Raw genomic sequence first — 19,413 nt, 5'->3', positions numbered from 1 at the left:
AAATAAATAATTTGTAAATCCCTCGCATGAGCAATATATTCAGTGATTATAGTTGAAAGGCTCAAGAAAAAACTGTTTTATGAAATGCTTTATTGTTACATTTGTGTTTAAAATGCACTTGTTTGTCAATTAAAAAAAAACAGCAGCAAATATGTTTATGTATTTGCGATAGCTTAAGTAAAATAAAAAACTGAGTGCCACATTCTGGGAAAATCTGGCTTAATGCATTTGGGGAAAGTTTTGTCCCAAATTAGCCTGTAAAATTCCGCACAGGCTAATCAGGGACAACACTTTCAGTGTTAATGGAATTTGGTGTTTAAAGGAAGTCTCTTTTTAATAAAAATCAAAATCAAGCGCAGTGTCTTCCCAGATTAGCCTGTGTGGACTGCACAGGCTAATCTGAGACAACACTTTCCGCAAATGCATTAAGCCCATTATTCCCATGGTGAGTCTCAAATCAATTTGCAGCTTGAGATCACGAAGACTGTGGACAACAAGTTGACGTTCCTACACGTGCTTGCAGAGGCAGTGTTCAGCAAGCTCCCTGATCTGGTTGCTGTAGGAGAGGAACTCACCACTGTCCCACAGGCTGCTAAGTGTTAGTACTTTTTAATCCTGTTCCCAATCAGAAACAAAGTTAAAATTGCTATGTGCAATCAGCATAAAATAAGAACAGCCTGTGAGTAACTCGCAGTCTGTTCAGGCTTTATGCTGTTTCTGCTCATAAGTATCTAAGCGTTGGAAATGAAGCCTTTAAATCTAGTAAAATAGGTCTTAAATTGAATTAAATGTTTGTAGGGACTACAAATGCATCAAAATACCTAAGTGGTAAAAGATTAAATGCTTTGAGCCTTTATGAGTACATACATACAGCTCACTGGAGGGTCAGTTCTTGCAGAGTTATGTGTCCTTCAACTTACGCAATTGATTCAATACATCATCATGAAGCTTTTTGTCCATGTGTGTGATCAGTATTACGTATAAAATGACAAAATTTTGAGAATAATTTTTACTCAATTTTCACCTGCTCGAAATTAGCAATTGCAGGGGTATTTGTCATTTTTAATGACTGTCCACATTTATATTATTGTTACACAACAAACATATATCTGAAATCATAAACATCATTTGATAATCAAATGATTATACACAATTACCTTTTGACTAAGGACTAAGTCCCGTTAATGTTTTACATGTATTTATGAAAATCTTTTTTTCTCTCAACATTGTCACTGCATTAATTGTAATACACAAAAACTAGAAAATATCATATTTTAATATGTTTTTTTTTCTTTCTGGCTTATCCATTTAAAGTTTGCATCTATGGTGATGTTTTGTTCTTCAGTTTCGGACGTATTACTGAACCAGGAGCTCCAAGACTTAAGGAAAGTTTTACAGGTAAAAGCCTACCTTCCTTAATGTGGTCCATTGTATATTTTTATATTTATTCAAATGTGTTCTTACTTAATATCATGAATATAATTGTTCTAAAAGTACATGTGTCACGTCAAAGGGATTACCTTGTTCCAAGAAATACAACCATGATGTAAGCTCATCTTTATTGTTTCTCACCAAGGAAAGTTCTTGTCAACATTGGTCGTTGAATAAGTGGATATTGTTTTTCGTTGCTGAGCCTATTTTAGTTGTTGTATGTTATTGTGAATGGAAGAGTTAATGTACATAACAACATTTGAGCTCTCTTTTGGAGAAATGTGAAGAAATAATACCAAGTCATTCAGAGGTGTGGAAATACCACAATTGTCCGCTTGTTCATGGAGTTTTATTTGAAAAACTACTTGTCAACAATCATGTTAAAAGAAATTTAGGCAATTCTGGTTTTTGTTTTATAAATAATATTTGCTATAGAAGTATGGTTCTGATTAAATTATGTTTATAAAGGCAACAAAAAATACTTCTGACTTTTACATCATATTTCATTGTTTGATCCATGAAAGCCTAAGTCATATAGGATCAGACCACAGTCAGCTCATACCATCTGTTAGTCACACAGATCATTTATGGGCAAAGGCACAATTATGCCTTAGTGAGCTGTTGTCTAGTGCTCTATATTATATAAAGAAATGATCTTTACTGAAAATTATTCTTTTTTTGCAGCAATTATAATATTTGTTCCACTGGGTATTGTCGTATTGAAATAAGTTTATCTTAATATAGTTCATATATGTTTTAAATTTCAGAATACTTTGAATTTAAAGCTGTAAATCAATTTTATAATATTTTTATTGTAAAACACACCATAATTGTTAATAATATGCAGTTAATTATTGATAATTATCTATAAGTATAAATACTATATGCGATGTTTTTAAGTATAGGACCCCTATAATGTATGGTTCATGCATAGTCCAGTAGTTCCAGGAACCTTCTATTTATAGGATATTTCTGTAACGCTGGAGAAGTTCGGATCACAGAAAACCAGTCTGGGCATCAATGATAAGTTTCAGGATGTGATGGGACACTTCATATCGCAGGTAAGAGGTGACTTTACCTGTCTAGTAACATCAAGAGATTATGGTCTTTGAATATAAATCATAAAGGTTTTTTAACTGCAAGATATATATTGACAGTTTTGTTAATAATAAATAACATCCAATTATAACAAAATTAGAGTTTCCTAACAATCAATATAAAAGCTTCTGTGAGCAACTCCACTTACAAGTGGCATATAATTTTCGCTAAACTTTTTCAGAATAATTATATGCTTGTGCTACACAGCATATTTCACAATTAAATTATTTAAAGAAGCTTTTTCTCTTTGTAGAAAATATCAAATAAAATCCTCTGTTTTTTAACTCCTCTGACGTTTAAATTAATAATGCATAATTTTTTTCAAACTATTGATCTGCAAGTTTTATACAAATGGTGTTCATAGTTTTAAGGTGTAAGGATTGCAATATTTTCTAAGGAGTTATTGCCCTTGGTTTAAAATTACCTATACAAGCTTCTGTGCGTAACTACTCCTATCTTTTTTGCTGGCTATTTTGGTCCAAATTTTAAAGATTTATTATCTTTTAGTGCCTCATTTTCAAGGTTTCATGATTGCATTATTTTTTGAGGAGTCCTCTGTTCAAAATTACTTTATGCAACAGCCTTTTGTTTGCAGTTTATATGTGACAGCGTCTTGTTTAAATTCAATCAAGATTTTTTCCTGTTTCAGGCCTCAGACGAGATCCAGGGTTTGTTCCGGCTGAATGCAAGTACCATGGAGGCCTTCCAGGCTTCAGTTCAGTACTTTGGAGAGGACCCAAAGAAAGTCACCACCACCGAACTGTTTGGCGTGTTTGCTGACTTTGTGACTAAGTTTGAGGTATTTACTTGTGATGTTAGAAGACTTTGAAGATCTTCGACAATTATAGCAGTATGCGTGGACAAAAAGTCTGTTCTAATAAACTCTTTAACAGCTAATCTGTGAACTAAGTTCTCATTAGATATATAATAAGTTAAGCTTAAATGAATTTAGGAAAGTCAATTATCCCAGAACTGTTTTGAACATCATTGATGTATTTGTTTATCTTCCAAACAATTATATAATATAAAGAAAACATATTGATTTAATTAATTACATGTTTTTCCCTGAGAATAAATTAAAATTCGATTATCAATATAAAAAAATAGAATCTTCAAATAGTTTAGTTGTCAAGGTTGTTCTTAATTTGAAAATAAATAATATCATGAATAAATCAAATGACCCATGTTATTTAAGATATGTTTTATACTTTATTTCAGAAAGCTCATCGCTACAACATGATGTATAAGCGTCATGGAGACAAACTGTAGTCATGGCAAGTTGGCAACTCAATGTGATGCATCATGGCGTAGGCAATGGGTTTTAATCAACCACTCCAATATTTTGTCAACCATTCATCATGTATTTATTCCTTCATTCAATCTCTAAGATTGGCAAATGTTTTCGTTTCATCTTTAAGATAGGAAAATAATTTTGTTCCATCGATAAAAGATAAAATTGGAAAATCATTTTGATTCTTGCTTAACATTTGAACATTTTGCCTCCCGTTTTTTTTTAGTCACACACGAGTGGGCATGGTAAATTAGATTATCATCAAACATGCAAGCCCTTTATCTGCTGCAATCGAACCCTGCATGTCATATATAAATTCAGTAATTGTAAACAAGGACCCCTATATCTCACATTGCAGTGAGTCAGCTTTGTACGGAACAAAATGTGACAGGAAATTTTAGCAGTTAGAATAAATATTATTCATCATCTGGAATTTAAAATAGGATTTGATTCATGCTGATTTTTTTTCACATTTATAACTAATAAGTAGAACTCGATCTTTTTATAAATGCAATGTCCAAATATGTCATATCTGGTATGGAAAATTATGTATTTAGCGTCTAAATATTTTCATTAAATCTGGACCTTGTGGTTGAAACTGGCCTCACCCAGGGCCTGAAATAGCTTATAAAGACTTACATAGCAAAATAACTTAACAAATATCTTCTGAAACCGCAAGGCCAAAAGGTTTAATATTCCGTATGTAAAATTGTATTGTGGTTCTTTTCATACTTTTTTTCAAATAATGCCCACAGGGTCTACTAGTTTCTGTTTGTGTACAATTTATTTTCTACTTTGGTTTCACTTTTTTAACATTTTTGTACAATACATTAGTAAAATATTAGTATGTTAAAACTCGCAGAAATTCTAGTCATCTATTATATTCTTATTCAACCTCTTGGTTGTAACATTATTTCTAGTACCCTGTACTATATTTTATTGCTTTTTAGTCAATTTTCTAGTGCCAAGTATAGCTCCTTTAGTATTGATGGTTTTGGAAAAAAAAACGTGTATACATTTATAATTTAAACAATATGGTTTGTAAATGCTGAGTTCAAGAATATCAATGCTCATCACAGTATTTTTGGATTTATTGCCATAAGCTTAATTTTTCATTATCATTTTCTTCTTCTTGTTAAGAGCAGTTTTGTGAAGTTTTTCAGGGATTTAAATTAAACTTCATATAAGGACTACAAGGACTGTAGCTCTCTACAAATAAATCTTGAGTTATTGATAGATTGTTGAAAAGAAAAGAAAAGTTCAGTCACAAGTTCATAACTTTCTTTTCATTATTCATTATTATTTATCACCCTTCATTTATTGTTCAAGTATTGAGCATAAATTCAAGAATACCGGTAATAGTCTTTAAGTATTGAAGGGAATCTTATAAAAGTGCATACAACGCTATGGAACACTGAGAGGTAGTACAGAAAGCTTAGTATCAGAACTCTCCAGTAATACAGTGTTATTGTTCTATGTTAATGTAATGTCTTTTAATAATAATACATGTTATTTATAAAAAAACATGTCAGTTTTCTCAAATTTTGAAAGTTTGGCCACACTTTTAAGATGAAAACAATACGTCGTTGGCATTTGGCTTTTAGAGGGACAGCACTTAAATTTATAATTCAATATTGTAATCCTGTTTGTATTTTTTTGTTTTACATATAGTTCTTGGTAGATGCAATCTGATCTGTGATTACATGTATTATGTTTTGCACATGTACGGTTCATGTATTTGATACTTATTCAAAAACATTCAGTTTTTTATGGACATATTTTATTTGTGTCTTTAACAAGGCTTATGTTATAGTTCAATCAATGTGTTGATTTTATTTGCATTGAATTAAAGTGTTTAGGCTTATTTGTGGACTCATTATATTTGTATGTTAATATCACCCATGTTTTCTATTTCAATAATGTTTTATTGTATGATAATACGTATACAACTTCAAATATATGTAGATATTTGCTTCAATGTATGTGTTGAGTGCTTTCTCAATTTGTTAATTTGTCAATTGTGTTTATTTTTTACACAGACCTTTAGTATACCAATAATTTCTTGCTTTAAAGATCAAATGCGTTTGAGAAATAACATATCAATACATGTACAAACAATACAATTTCACAGCACAGACATAAGCATTTATTTGTTTTTACATATTAATAAAAGAGTTGGGTCAAAAGTTTTAACATCATGAGAGATCCACCCTTTCCTGTTACCGGTTTGTAGATTAAGCAATGAAAACATATGTTTATCAAATGTATAAGTAATATTGAAACATATTGTTTTTGAACAAAGTCCAGCATACAAGTTTGAATGTGCATGCTGGATGTTTCTTAACTGACCGCACATGGCATAGAGAGGCTAACACAATTCTTTATGGGCATTGAAAGAATGGAAGGATGAATGTAATCAAATGTGTCTTGTTCTGAGAAAACTGGGCTTAATTCATGTGCTTAAAATGTCGTCCCAGATTAGCCTGTGCAGTCCGCACAGGCTAATCAGGGACGACACTTTCCGCTTTAATGGTATTTTAAGTTTCAAGGAAGTCCCTCCTTACCGAAAATCAAGTTAAGGCGGAAAGTGTCGTCCCTGATAAGCCTGTGCGGACTGCACAGGCTAATCTGGAACGACACTTTACGCACATGCATTATGCCCAGCTTTCACAGAACAAGACACAAATGATAGAATATGTTGGGTATAAAAAGGTCACTTAAAAAGTAGTGATCAGCATTTTACAAGTAATTGCACCGGAAAATGTTTGACTATCGCGTTAAAACCTGATATTCTGTCTATCAATCTTATGGTCATATAGAAAGAAGACAGAATGTTGGAGTGTGGATAAATTTGCTGATCTTTGTATTACTTTGGAATAGTAAGCCAGAGCTCCAGATAAGGGTTGTATTTTCGTAATAACGAATTATTTTCAAGTCCGTTACGTATTTATTTTTAAAATCTTGTCGTACCATTAAGAATTACAAAATCAAGTTACGAATATTATTTTTACATCGGTTCGTATCGATTTTTATTGAGTTCTTTTCGCGTATTAAAGATTTTTTTTGGTTCTTATATAAAATGGTTATCGGGTTTGTTTAACAAAGCGCATTTTTTCCAATAAAAGCGGCGTGTACATTCTATCTGTCAAAAAACAATGGCGGCGCCCAGAGAGCGTCCTAAAAAAACTGCAAAGCGTGCAAAAACACGCTTTTAACATATTGTACGCAAAGTGAGCCGAAGTTGAATGTTAAGAAAGACATTATAGAAAAGATCTTATACGATGTTGTATGTTCAGTTGCCGAAACAGTCGGAAAAGCTAAAAAAAAAACGCGACACGACGGGTCCAAACTTAAACAAAAAACATTGAACGAGTGGAAGGGACAATGCCCGTGGCCAATCGTTGAAAAGATTGAAGGGGAGACCCGTTTTAATTGTGAAATATGTAAACATTCATCGAAGGCATGCAATCTAAGCACAGTTTGGGCATATGAAGGTATTTGAAAAATAAAATTGTATAATACTGAATAGACACTGTTGAAGTCGTTTAAATTAAGTTGCTAGTGTGTTTATTTTGATTTTTTTTGTATGAAAATAACCATTATTATTTATTTTTAGGTCATTTAGAAAAGTTGAGAACTATTTTCCCAAAACTTAGTAGTAACGTTCAGAATAAAATTTCAGAGTTAAGAATTATTTTTGAAAATATGGTAGTAAAGTTAAGAATTTCACAAAACCTTATCTGGAGCTCTGGTAAGCACTGTTTGGTAATAAGTATGGACATGTGGAAGTAACCATTCCCTAAGACAATCCGAAGTAAATTAGTACATTTGTATTATGTTTCTAAACTATCACTAGTGTTGGTATATTCCGACGATCGTTAAGTGAACCAATCTTAGCATTCCCTAAGATAACCCGGAAATATATTTTGTATTGTATTTTTATACTATAGCAAGTTTGTGTATTTTCAAATGATTGTTAAGTGAAATCAACCCTATTGCCTTATGGTTTGTGCCCGACATGTTAGAACTGTTACCTTTCTAATCACGTCTACTTGTACCTTATCAAGTATGTCTTTTCATAAACAGTGAAATAGTCCCAAACACGCTTCTCAATTATTTGTATTAGATATGAGATATAAATTTGGTAGAGAGTTTCACTATATATATAGTCCATATATATATAGTATATATAACTCCAGTTATTTTCTTTCATGGAATCATTGACATATTTTGATGTGCATATATATTTATATATCCATGAAAGAAATAACTGGAGTCACATACTGTGCAATTTGTAAGGAATTTGACCAAGTCTGACACAAAGGCCACATAATTTAGTTGAAACAAACGGAAATATGTGCAAGTATTTAAGTCGCTGGACAATGAGTTATTTATATAACAGAAATCAAAAGGTGTGTACGGGTGTATGTTCTTTTTATTTGCGCCGCCCAAACACCATAAATGCCGGTCTTCATCAGGACCCAGCCTTCGGACCTTCATTATTTCCATTTAACTTTTGTGACATCTCTGACAATGTGTTGAGCACATTTAGACTTTTGCCGATGATTAGTCACAAGCAGTCTCACCAAAAAAACAATTACATGACGCACAGATTACTCTTCAAAACATGTTTCCTAACAACGAATTGGCAAATTTGAAACAATAGACATTTAAAGGGGCCTTTTCACAGATTTTGGCACGTTTTGAAGTTTGTCATTAAATGCTATATATTGATAAATGTAAACATTGGATCTAAAAAGCTCCAATAAAAATCAAGAATAAAATTTAAAAATAGGAAAACAAGTAGCCCGCAGCAGGGCTCGAACCAGTGACCCCCGGAGTTCTGGAGTAAAAACCAATTAGAACGCTCGGCCGTCCTGTCAAGTATGTACAATGGACGTATATTATACTTTATATAAGCAATATTCGTAGTTTCACAAAATTAAACTGCAACAACAGAACTCTCCAAATTATTCAATCGTTTCGCGTTGCAACGCTTTATAATTTTCAGGTTTTTAAATCGTCAAAAGATGCATATAATGGCTATATTAGACCATGGTAAATGTTCAGTATTACTGTTTCCTCACAAATATCATAACTAAAACGAGAATTTGCGAACTTAAAACAACTTTTGTCAATTTACCAAAACGTAAAAAGATCCCTTTAAGCCTTCTTAATATAATATGCCTATTTATACCGGAGACAAAAATCTTACATCACTTATAAGTATATAATTACTTCATTAAACAATTAAATTAAAAACATACGTTATGTTGCTGTATAAACTGTTCATTATTTTAGTATAACAGTTGAAGAATCTTTGCTTATCAAGTTCCTTTAAAGCCAAATAAATACTCAAAATTAACGAATATTACGTAAAATAAAGTTAACCCATCAAAAATCAGTGTTCATTATAGCAGTAGCCAAAATTAACGAGAGTGTGGTCTGGCAAGATAGATTTAACAAGATACTAAATGTTGGTTTTTATTAATTTTTGAGTGAATATATATCCCAAGTAGAAAGCCCGCGACGATATTTGAAAATTCACGAGCAAACGCGACATTAGCCTGGGACAGCTCATGAGAACTACGTGCTTGACGCTGCCCGAAGTCAATCTCGCGTTTGCTCGTAAATTGTCGAATATTGTCGCGGGAAATTCACATGGAATATATTGAGACACGAACAATATTCAAAGCGCTGAAGTTGTTCGCCATTGCATAATTTAAGACGCAACTCATTTGTCAAAATTTATCGCAAGTTTAAAATGAAAGCCATTCAAATTTATAAGACCCATTTTTGCATGACGCGGCTATGAAAGTGTGATTTAAATGTGTCGAAAAAAAACTGCGTGTAAATCAAATATTAACATACACTATTTCGATGGTGAAGAAATACACTCGTAATAAGGCATGTGAGGACACATATGATGTGCACTCCAATAGAATAACTTGTATCTTCTTACGCTAATGTGTCGTTTGACAATGAATACACACATTTCATGCGGTGAATATGCGACTAACAAGTGAAAACACACAATAGTTAAACTTTTGTTTTCAATTTAATTATTTAGAAACGTAAATTGCAAACTTTATTTCAAAGTCAGAATTTTCGCCGACTACCTTTTTAAAATATATTTCTTCTTATATAAAGTTGTTTTTTATATTCGTTTTTAGCAATTAAAAAATAAGCATTTTTGTTGTTGTCTTTATTATACCTGTAGTAATTCGTGAGCTCATGTTTAACGTTTTATAAATTGAGACATGCGAATATAAACACACTTAACCTCCTTTGGCGTTGTCTTAAGTAATGAACAATACTATTTATTGATACATTATAAGAATATAGTAGGTGATAAAAAAGCAAACAAGACAACACATAAAATAACATTTTATTGTAAATACGTTTTACAATCACAGGACAAGACATAAATTATAAAGTCAATACATTCATTTCGTTATTCAATTTTCATAAGAGTTACTCGTGATAAGACATCACCAAATAGAAATCGACATTATGCCTAACTGTATACGAGTTTAAAAAGACAATTTTAAACACGAAATCCTATCATATTTTAAATACTTTGAGGGAAAAAGTTTTATCATTGAAGTTCAATATATTCAAGTATTTCGATGTGTGATGCTTTAATATTTATTTAGTGATTTTACAGGTTTTAACAAACGTCTTTCACGTTAAGATTCGATTACATTTAAAAAATGCATTCATGATTGAATAATCAATCATTCTTAAAAACAAACTGTCCAGTTCTGGATATAATACATTCTTATGTCTGAACCTGAAAAGATAAAAATATTCTTTAAAGATTTTGTCTTTTAAAAAGCCATCTTGAAATTCAATTAAATGAATTAGCCTGTGGATTTCGGAACAACTTTTTTCACGAATACATTAGACGGAAAACTGTATTCGTGTCTATAACTTTACAACAAGAACCACGACAAACTCTTGGAATACACCAAAATACAAACTTTACAAGCAAATAAGGAAACTAGGAAACAGAAAGTACTAGTATATCAGTGATGACTGAATACATACCCCAATGACTAACAGGACTACCCCTGGGACTAAGGGAATGTTTGCAAAAAGCAAGGACCACCCCTTTTCAATAAAGATGTTAATTATTTCACATATATTCAAGTACGCTTGTCTACATATCATGGTAATAATCGTTGCACCTCGACATCGACTGCATATATATGTTGACCTGCGCTTAGAATGATACCAGTACGCAGCCAAGTGAATAAAAATTATTAATATAGCAAATATCTCTAAAATAATCCAGTCGCATATCGTATAGAAAAACAAGTCCTTACCAATGTAACAAAAATTATAACAGTTTAATTCATTTTCCAACTCTTTACTACTACTACTACTACTACTACTACTACTACTACTACTACTACTACTACTACTACTACTACTACTACTACTACTACTACTACTACTTCTACAACAACAACAACAACAACAACTACTACTACTACTACTACTACTACTACTACTACTACTACTACTACTACTACTACTACTTCTACAACAACAACAACAACAACAACTACTACTACTACTACTACTACTACTACTACTACTACTATTACTACTACTACTACTACTACTACTACTACTACTACTACTACTACTACTACTGCTACTACTACTACTACTATAACTACTACTACAACTACTACTACTACTGTTACTACTACTACTACTACTATTATTACTACTACTACTACTACTACTACTACTACTACTACTACTTCTACTACTACTACTACTACTTCTACTACTACTACTACTACTACTACTACTACTACTACTACTACTACTACTACTACTAGTGCTACTACTACTACTACTACTACTACCACTACTACTACTTCTACTTCTACAACAACAACAACTACTACTACTACTACTACTACTACTACTACTACTACTACTACTACTACTACTACTACTACTACTACTACTACTACTACTACTACTACTACTACTACTACTACTACTATACTACTACTACTACTATTACTACTACTACTACTACTACTACTACTACTACTACTACTACTACTACTACTACTACTACTACTACTACTACTACTACTACAACTACTACTACTGCTGCTGCTAACACTGCTACCACTAGATCTACTACTACTACAAATTATTAACAAGCTACATGTTCTGAAATGTTTTATTTTGCAGTTATATTATTCAAAGAAGTTTTCAGAAATATAACATGTTAAAATATGGTGATAAAATAACGAGTTTACGTCAACTTACCTATTTTAGTATCAACGAACGATTGAGATGTTCAACATTGAACATTATATATCAAGTAAAGTATACATTGTATATGTTCTTGCGAAGTCAAGATAAATATGAAAGATGTACATCGGTACGAAAGGCCTATCTTTGGGAGGGCTAAATATCAATATAATATAGGGTTCAGGTACCATATGGGAACAATTAAACTGGCCGTTAATGTTTTGCTTTCATTTTTTCTTTATTATTTGACACGCTGTTCAATTTAATTTAATTAATAAAACTGTGAACACATTCCTCGGTACCATTTTTCTTTGCTCAGTCAATCGTTTGTTTGTGTTGGTCTTTAAAGTAGTAATTTAATATTTTCTCACATAACGGAATACAATGCTTTTTTTCTTCTGGAAAATCACCCGGGCACCTACTCACCAAATAAAGAATGAAGAATATCCTTTTAGCGTTATTTTAAATTAATAACGTTTTTTAAGTCTAATTTGAATATAACTCTTTAAACAACATTAGTTATTTATACAATGGCGTGAGCAATATTCGAAACCGTTATATCTTAAACTCTATGCGTATTCTGTATTCGTATGTAACGACATTTAGCAGCGATTGCAGGCTTTCAATTTATCAAAATCTTACTCGGGCCTACTTTAATTGAACAAAATGTACCGCTGATAAAGACATACTCGACATTCTGAGCGCCACGATCATGATCAACGTTTTAAATCTCAAATATGGAAGACAAATTCTGCCAATAATAGAATATTGCCAAATTCTACCAATATTTCATTGCAACCCAAGTGTAAACTTGCAGATTGTGTTGTTAATTGTATCACACTCAATTGTTTTGGCTCTTGTATCTCATTTAAGAATGTATAGACTTTTTTCTTTCTCGTAAAGCCTCACGCTACTTTAAAATTACTTTAGTGGTTGCTGCAAACTTAAAGCTTATATATTGCTTACACATTGTTAACCTCTTTTAAGTTCTGTATTTTGAACCCATTGTTGTTGTTGTTGATGATGATGATAATTATGATGATGATGACAGCGATGATAGTGATAGTCTTGCAATGTGTTGATGTAATAGAATGATTACGTTAACACTTTTCTACTAAATAACAATGTACATGGCTCAGGTAAGTATACCACTTATAACAAGACTATTGTCAATCAATATAAGTCACCTACCGGCTCCACCATTGTCAGAATTTTTCCAGAATGTTTGACGTAGGAACAAAATGAAATGACGTGCATAATGTCCTTATTGCCATCTATCCATGTTTCAAGTTTCATGAAAAAATATTAAGAACTTTTAAAGTTATCGCAGGATCCAGAAAAGTGTGACAGACTGACTGACTGACTGACTGACACACAGAGCGCAAACCATAAGTCCCCTCCGGTGAAACCGATAGGGGACTAATAATATGCATATATGTATTAAGTTATTATACCCCAAAGTGATGCATATTTGTAATCAAATCGTCCTTCCGTCCGACGGTCTATCCCGCTTTTTGTCCCCTACCGGTTTCACCGGTCAGTCTGTCCGTCACACTTCTCTGGATCCTGCGATAACTTTACAAGTTCTTAATATTTTTTTCATGGAACTTAAAACATGGATAGATGGCAATATGGACATTATGCACGTCATTTCATTTTGTTCCTACGTCAAAAATTAGGGTTGCTATGACAACAAATAGCCTAGAAATACTGCTGAAAATGGTGGTTTTCTGGATCCTGCGATAACTTTAAAAGTTCTAAATATTTTCTCATGAAACTTGAAACATGGATAGATGACAATATGGACATTATGCACGTCATTTCATTTTGTTCATACGTCAAAAATTCTGGTTGCTATGGCAACAAATAAAAAATTCTGACAATGGTGGAATTACTGACAATGGTGGAGCCGGTAGGGGACCATATTGCTTGGCAATCTCTTGTTTTCTGAGGAGCATAATTCGGAAGTATTGAAATGATTCAAATTAAACCTCTTGCAATGATAGAGGACTTCGAAGTAAAATGAAAGCACAAGGAGCATAACGCTCATGACAGGATTTACCCAGTCATTGCTAGGAAGTGTTGTTCGTCCATCGACTAGACGAGGACCACTCTAGTGATCTAAACCCTGGGTCTGGGACCGGGTTTGTCTGTGTGTGCACAGATGGCTAAATAGGCCGATCCTGGCACGTAATTTTCTTGAACAAGTCGGGCATGGAATGAGCGGGATGTCTCCGGGAGGGTTGGTAGCACGAGCCTTTCGGGCTTGCCTCTTCTTCTCTATGGCGGTTTTTCCGTTCATACTTCTCGGCGCCTGTTTAGATGGAATAGCGTCAGGGGGAGCGATCCATTGCGGATTGTTCTCAAGTGTCAGGGTTAATTGAAATCGCTTTCAGTGAGGCTTAAAGCGTGTCTTTGAACCGTTTATTCTGCCTACCGTGGGACCGCTTGCCTTGTTTCAGCTCGCCATTAAACAGTTATTTGGGTATCCTTTTGTCAGGGCTACATGCCCTTCCCAGGTAAGTTGGGACTGCATCAAGATGGTGAATATTCTGGGGAGACGTGCTTTAGCCAAGACCTCTGCGTCAGGGGTTTTGTCTTGCTTATTGATGCCGAGTATTTTCCTAAAACTTGTCGTGTGAAATAATTTAGTTTCTTTGTTCGGCCTTGATACACTGTCCATTTTTTTCAGATTGCATTTCCGGGAGCACCACTGCACTGTATACTTTCAGCTTGGTCTGTGTGATGATGCGTCTTATGTTCCAAACATTTGGGTATAGTCTGCCAAAGGCTGAGCTGGCTCTTGCTATACGGGTAACTGAAGCGGCCCACTGTGTTGAATATCTGGCCTTTGCCAGTAATGTTGGGCTCAACGTAAGGCTATCCAGACGCGAGCTAATGGAGGACTTCAGTCTTCTTTGATCTGATCGTACGACCATAGTTTGTGCAGGCGCTGGAGAACATGGAGAACATCGTCCCATATCTTCTGATAGAGTATTACGTACACTGTCATCAGCGTACAACAGATCTCTGATAATAGCTGTCTGAACCCTTGTTTTTGCCGGGAGCATCCAAAGGTTGAACAGTTTGCGATCTATGCGGTATCTCCGGTTGACACCAACATCCTGGTCTCTAAAGGCATCTTTGAGCATATATATAGCTTTTGGGTCTATGTAGTATATCATCTAGGAAATGCAGAGTTCAAGAAACACCACTTCATGTCAGTATGATTGAAGCAATTGCCCTTGGCATATTTTGTGTTTTGTTCTAACCCTCTGTTCTGAGTATTGTGAGGAACATTGTATGGAAGTGTTGATGATATTTTGAAACTTCATCAAAATTAAATTGTCTTGTAAGAGCATAACTTCCTTAGTATTGGAGGTATTTAAAAATCATGTCCTTCATACATAGAGGATATTGAGAGTATGCGCCATGTACATGAGCCCTAACTATGTATGTGTTTCTTATCAAATATCTCTTTTTTTTAAGTCCCAAACTATGGAACCGTATTCAATTATTTCAAGTTTATCGTTTATAAGTATTTTTAACATCCTCATAGTGCCTATGAGACTAGCTGCGGAAGATATAAGAAATTTGTGGCATAAGAATGCCGATTAAGAGCAGATTAATGTTGCATTTTCACGTATGATAAGAAATTTCTACAAGATGGTACCCTAAATGAAAAAGCGGTTGAATTTTCAAACACAAATCGAAAATGGGCATCCAACTTTATTTCGCCGTCTATGGTTAAAATAAGACAAAATGATTGACCAGGGTATAATTCCTGACCGGTAATTCGTTTAACATCACAGACAGACAGTTTTTCTGTCTGTGAAACATCACACAAACGAGAGCGATTCAATCGAATAGCGATACATTCCGGGAATCACGCGAATGGCAAACTTAAAACGCTAAAAGAATAAAGTTGACAATATGAAAGGTTTTAAAACACTCGATATTTCGGTGGCATAGAGGTGACATTCACTTCTCTTTTTTTAAATCGCTACGCAAAATTTGATTGGCTGACTAACTCGGGATCTCGAGATAGCGAAAATTCTTTCCTCTTTTTTTTAATGCACTCTGCCTATATTTACTGCACCGCTCTTTTTTTAATTGTACGCCGCTTTCATTTAGTTTTGCACCCCTCTTTTTTCTATCTCGTGGCCGCGACATAGCTAACTCGTGGCCACGAGATAGAAAAAAGAGGAGAGCAATTTAAAACAAGAGAAGTGAATGTCACGTCTATGCCACCGTATATCATTGTGTAAAATGATTATGATTTTGTTTTTCATTGCATATTCAATTAAGACACGGCATCTTGTGGATTTAAATCTGGTCATTTTATCTTGATTTTCATTTGTTATATCGATTGTTACTTGGAAGCTTTTATACATCCTCTGGATGTCTGCTTCCTTGGTACTACAATCGTACTCTCGCCGGCCTAAACCATATCCAATTACCCAATTTGTTGAAAGTCTCGGAAATCAAAGTGTCTACAACATAATGCGTACCACCGATAACAAATGCTCTATCTTCGTTCATATATCATTGAATAATATTAGAATGTCTGTACTTGAAACTAAGTAATCTCTACAAGCTGGAATACGAACCCTTTTGGTAAGAAAAGACACATTATAAATAAACTTATTTTATGTAGAAGATAACACTCGGATATTAGAGTGCACAGTTTGTAGAAAGTCTCCGGTATCAAGCGTGTCATATATCAATATTTCTTAAATTTTATTTTGTTGAAATAAGTACTTATCATCGAGTTCATGCAGTTTTGGAATGGAATTTCATCATTTGGAAAAAAAATACCATTCTTCCGTGACATTCTTTTTTCGGATACGAAAGGATATACCATTTATCAACTCCACACTGTCTCAAAAAAATAATATAAAGGACATAAATTAAAAAACGGAGGAACTTTTCTCTTGCAAGTGACTTTTGTTTTTCTCTGTTATCAAAGTGCCATCTGTTATCGTATGATCATCGTGTAGTTTCTAACTTAAAAATAAATTAATTAAAAAAAAACACAATCAGGATTTGTATCCATTTACTCAACAGACTACCAATTCATTGATATATGCAGCAAAATGGGTCAATCATTCGATGAAAGAAAATTACATGAAACATATACTGTGATATTAGTGAGGCCTTTGACCGAGTCTTTCACAAAGTGTTTATATTTAAGCTTAAACAAGTTGGCATATGTGGTAATATTACTAACTGTAAAAAGTGTTATTTATATAACAGAAATCAAAAGGTATGTATAAGCTCTACTTATTCCCGACCAAAGACCATAAAGTGTACCTAAGGATCCGGTAGTCGGACTTTTATATTGTTTATACCCCTAACATGTGTATGGGAAGCTTCAGTGACAGAAGGAGGAGGGAATACTACCAAGACATTCCGCTTCAATGATTTGTCTAATGGGACTTCTGACATATGTATACATAGTTCTTTTTTTTTATTTGCTTTTTTTCAACCAACTACACGCCAGAACTCATCAAAAAAATATGAGAAGCTTTATTGTTACGTGCAACAGAGGTGTTCATACTGCCTTTAAGTTCTGCTCTAATCATTTCCTAAGAATTAAGTCTTCACATTAGTGTATACTGCATACATTATTGTTTGTGCTATTTTTCTTTTTAAATAATAAGGAAATTTTATGGAAAGCTTCATTTCTAAGACCAAGACTTCGGTAGCATTTTAAATTTCAAAATGTGGACTCCGAATGTTTAACTCGGGACAGTTTGGGCATATTCGGTCAGTCATTGGCATAGTTCGAAACGTTCTGGAATAAATCAATATTGCAGGATTCGACATAACAGCAGAAAGCTCCATTAAGATGTCGAGTGGCAAATGTTAAGTGAAAAAGGATCCGCTCAATGTAGATTAAACATAAAGTAACCTTGCAGAGGGCTTACCGAATACTAGTGTGCTGAGACAACAAAGACGGGTTCTTAAACATTCCTGAAACTTTTCGGCGTCCTGCGTGTCTTTAAAATGTTCAGTATTTTGATGCCGAGGTTTTTGTTTGATTTCGATCAGACATCAAAGGTTCCAGACGGTTGAACAAAAAAAGTTAAACTCTTATAGACGAAATGGCCTCAGGTCGTCGCGAAGATATTCCGATTGTTTTCCTTATTCGCATACGCTATAGTTGACGATGGGTTTTTACCGCCGTTGCTAATGAAGAATGATGGCTTTTTTGGTTGCTAAATTAACATTGTTCCCTCAATTGGCGCTAGGGCTTGTTTTCCTACCTGATGTGACTTTAACGAGACATTCTGACATAAATGAGCATGTTATTCCACTTATTCGTATTATTATATATCAATTTCGTAATTATTACATTACCCCCCCCCCCCCCCCCTTCGTATTCACTGCGATGTAACGTTGTTATTTGACTGCAATCAACACTGATGATGGTCTCGATGAATTCATAAGCGAAAATTAGCCGTTGGACGCTAATTTAGTTGTACGTTTGATACGATGCTAAATTCGCTATAATTAAACGGAAATAGAATAGTATGCATCCGTATTATTGTAATGCTTAAGATGTCCATGACAATGTGACACCCTAAACAAAATTTGCAATTCGCCGCACCGTTTCATGTTTGAACAGAATGCCTAAATAACAGACCGATTCTTATTTTATGTGCAGACCTTAAACTTGTTCTTGTTAATATCGTGTTGAATTTTCAATCATGTTTTCTACATACCGATCATAATTATTCGTTTTAAACTTATGCAGAAATAATGATGACATGAGATTTTGAAGATGTATGTCATGGAATATACATGTAGTTAAGGTAGTTAAGGTAGAAAATATGCACTTACCGCACAAGAAAGGGTCATAATTAAAAAAAATAGTCGACCTACCTATCGTATTATTTTTAGATGTAAATGGACAAAAAAACAACATGTTTTCGCCTTATTGAAATTTAAAGCAGTTATTTTATTCTCCTATGTTGCTTGTGAAATGTAAACTATGTACATGTGTGATACGTTTAATATTAAATAATGGAAGTGAAACGCTTAAGGATGTATGGAGATTACACGCTGATGTCGACTGAATTCCGTAAAAGGCATGTCTTTCTTATTGTATGCAACGGTGAAACGTAATGTCAATAAAATGTAACAAGTATGATAATTATTCAAACACTGATTTTAGCGCTACCTAACCACTAACAAGGGAAACGCACGGCGACTCGTGGGTGTAGGAATTTTTTTACCAACAACTCTTGACGTGGACATCGTTCAGTGATCATTTCGAAGCACTATAACTACTGCTACTTGTG

At 33.7% G+C, this 19,413-nt stretch overlaps 1 protein-coding gene across 1 annotated transcript in view; it reads left to right on the top strand.

Annotated features, from left to right (window-relative positions):
• LOC127866480 (delphilin-like) overlaps nt 1-5,798 on the top strand; it is a 75,325-nt gene extending 69,527 nt beyond the window's left edge. Inside the window, exons 26-30 of the mRNA XM_052407017.1 lie at nt 469-598; nt 1,346-1,398; nt 2,397-2,492; nt 3,179-3,328; nt 3,748-5,798. Of these exons, the coding sequence (XP_052262977.1) occupies nt 469-598; nt 1,346-1,398; nt 2,397-2,492; nt 3,179-3,328; nt 3,748-3,798 (480 nt within the window). The 3' untranslated portion in view covers nt 3,799-5,798. The remainder of the gene's footprint in view (nt 1-468; nt 599-1,345; nt 1,399-2,396; nt 2,493-3,178; nt 3,329-3,747) is intronic.
• The last annotated feature ends 13,615 nt before the right edge of the window (nt 5,799-19,413 follow it).

This window comes from Dreissena polymorpha, chromosome 2 (assembly GCF_020536995.1).
Source record: "Dreissena polymorpha isolate Duluth1 chromosome 2, UMN_Dpol_1.0, whole genome shotgun sequence".
NCBI classification, from domain to species: domain Eukaryota; kingdom Metazoa; phylum Mollusca; class Bivalvia; order Myida; family Dreissenidae; genus Dreissena; species Dreissena polymorpha.
Note: the sequence above shows the minus strand (reverse complement) of the source record. Positions and strands in the feature narration are given on the sequence as shown.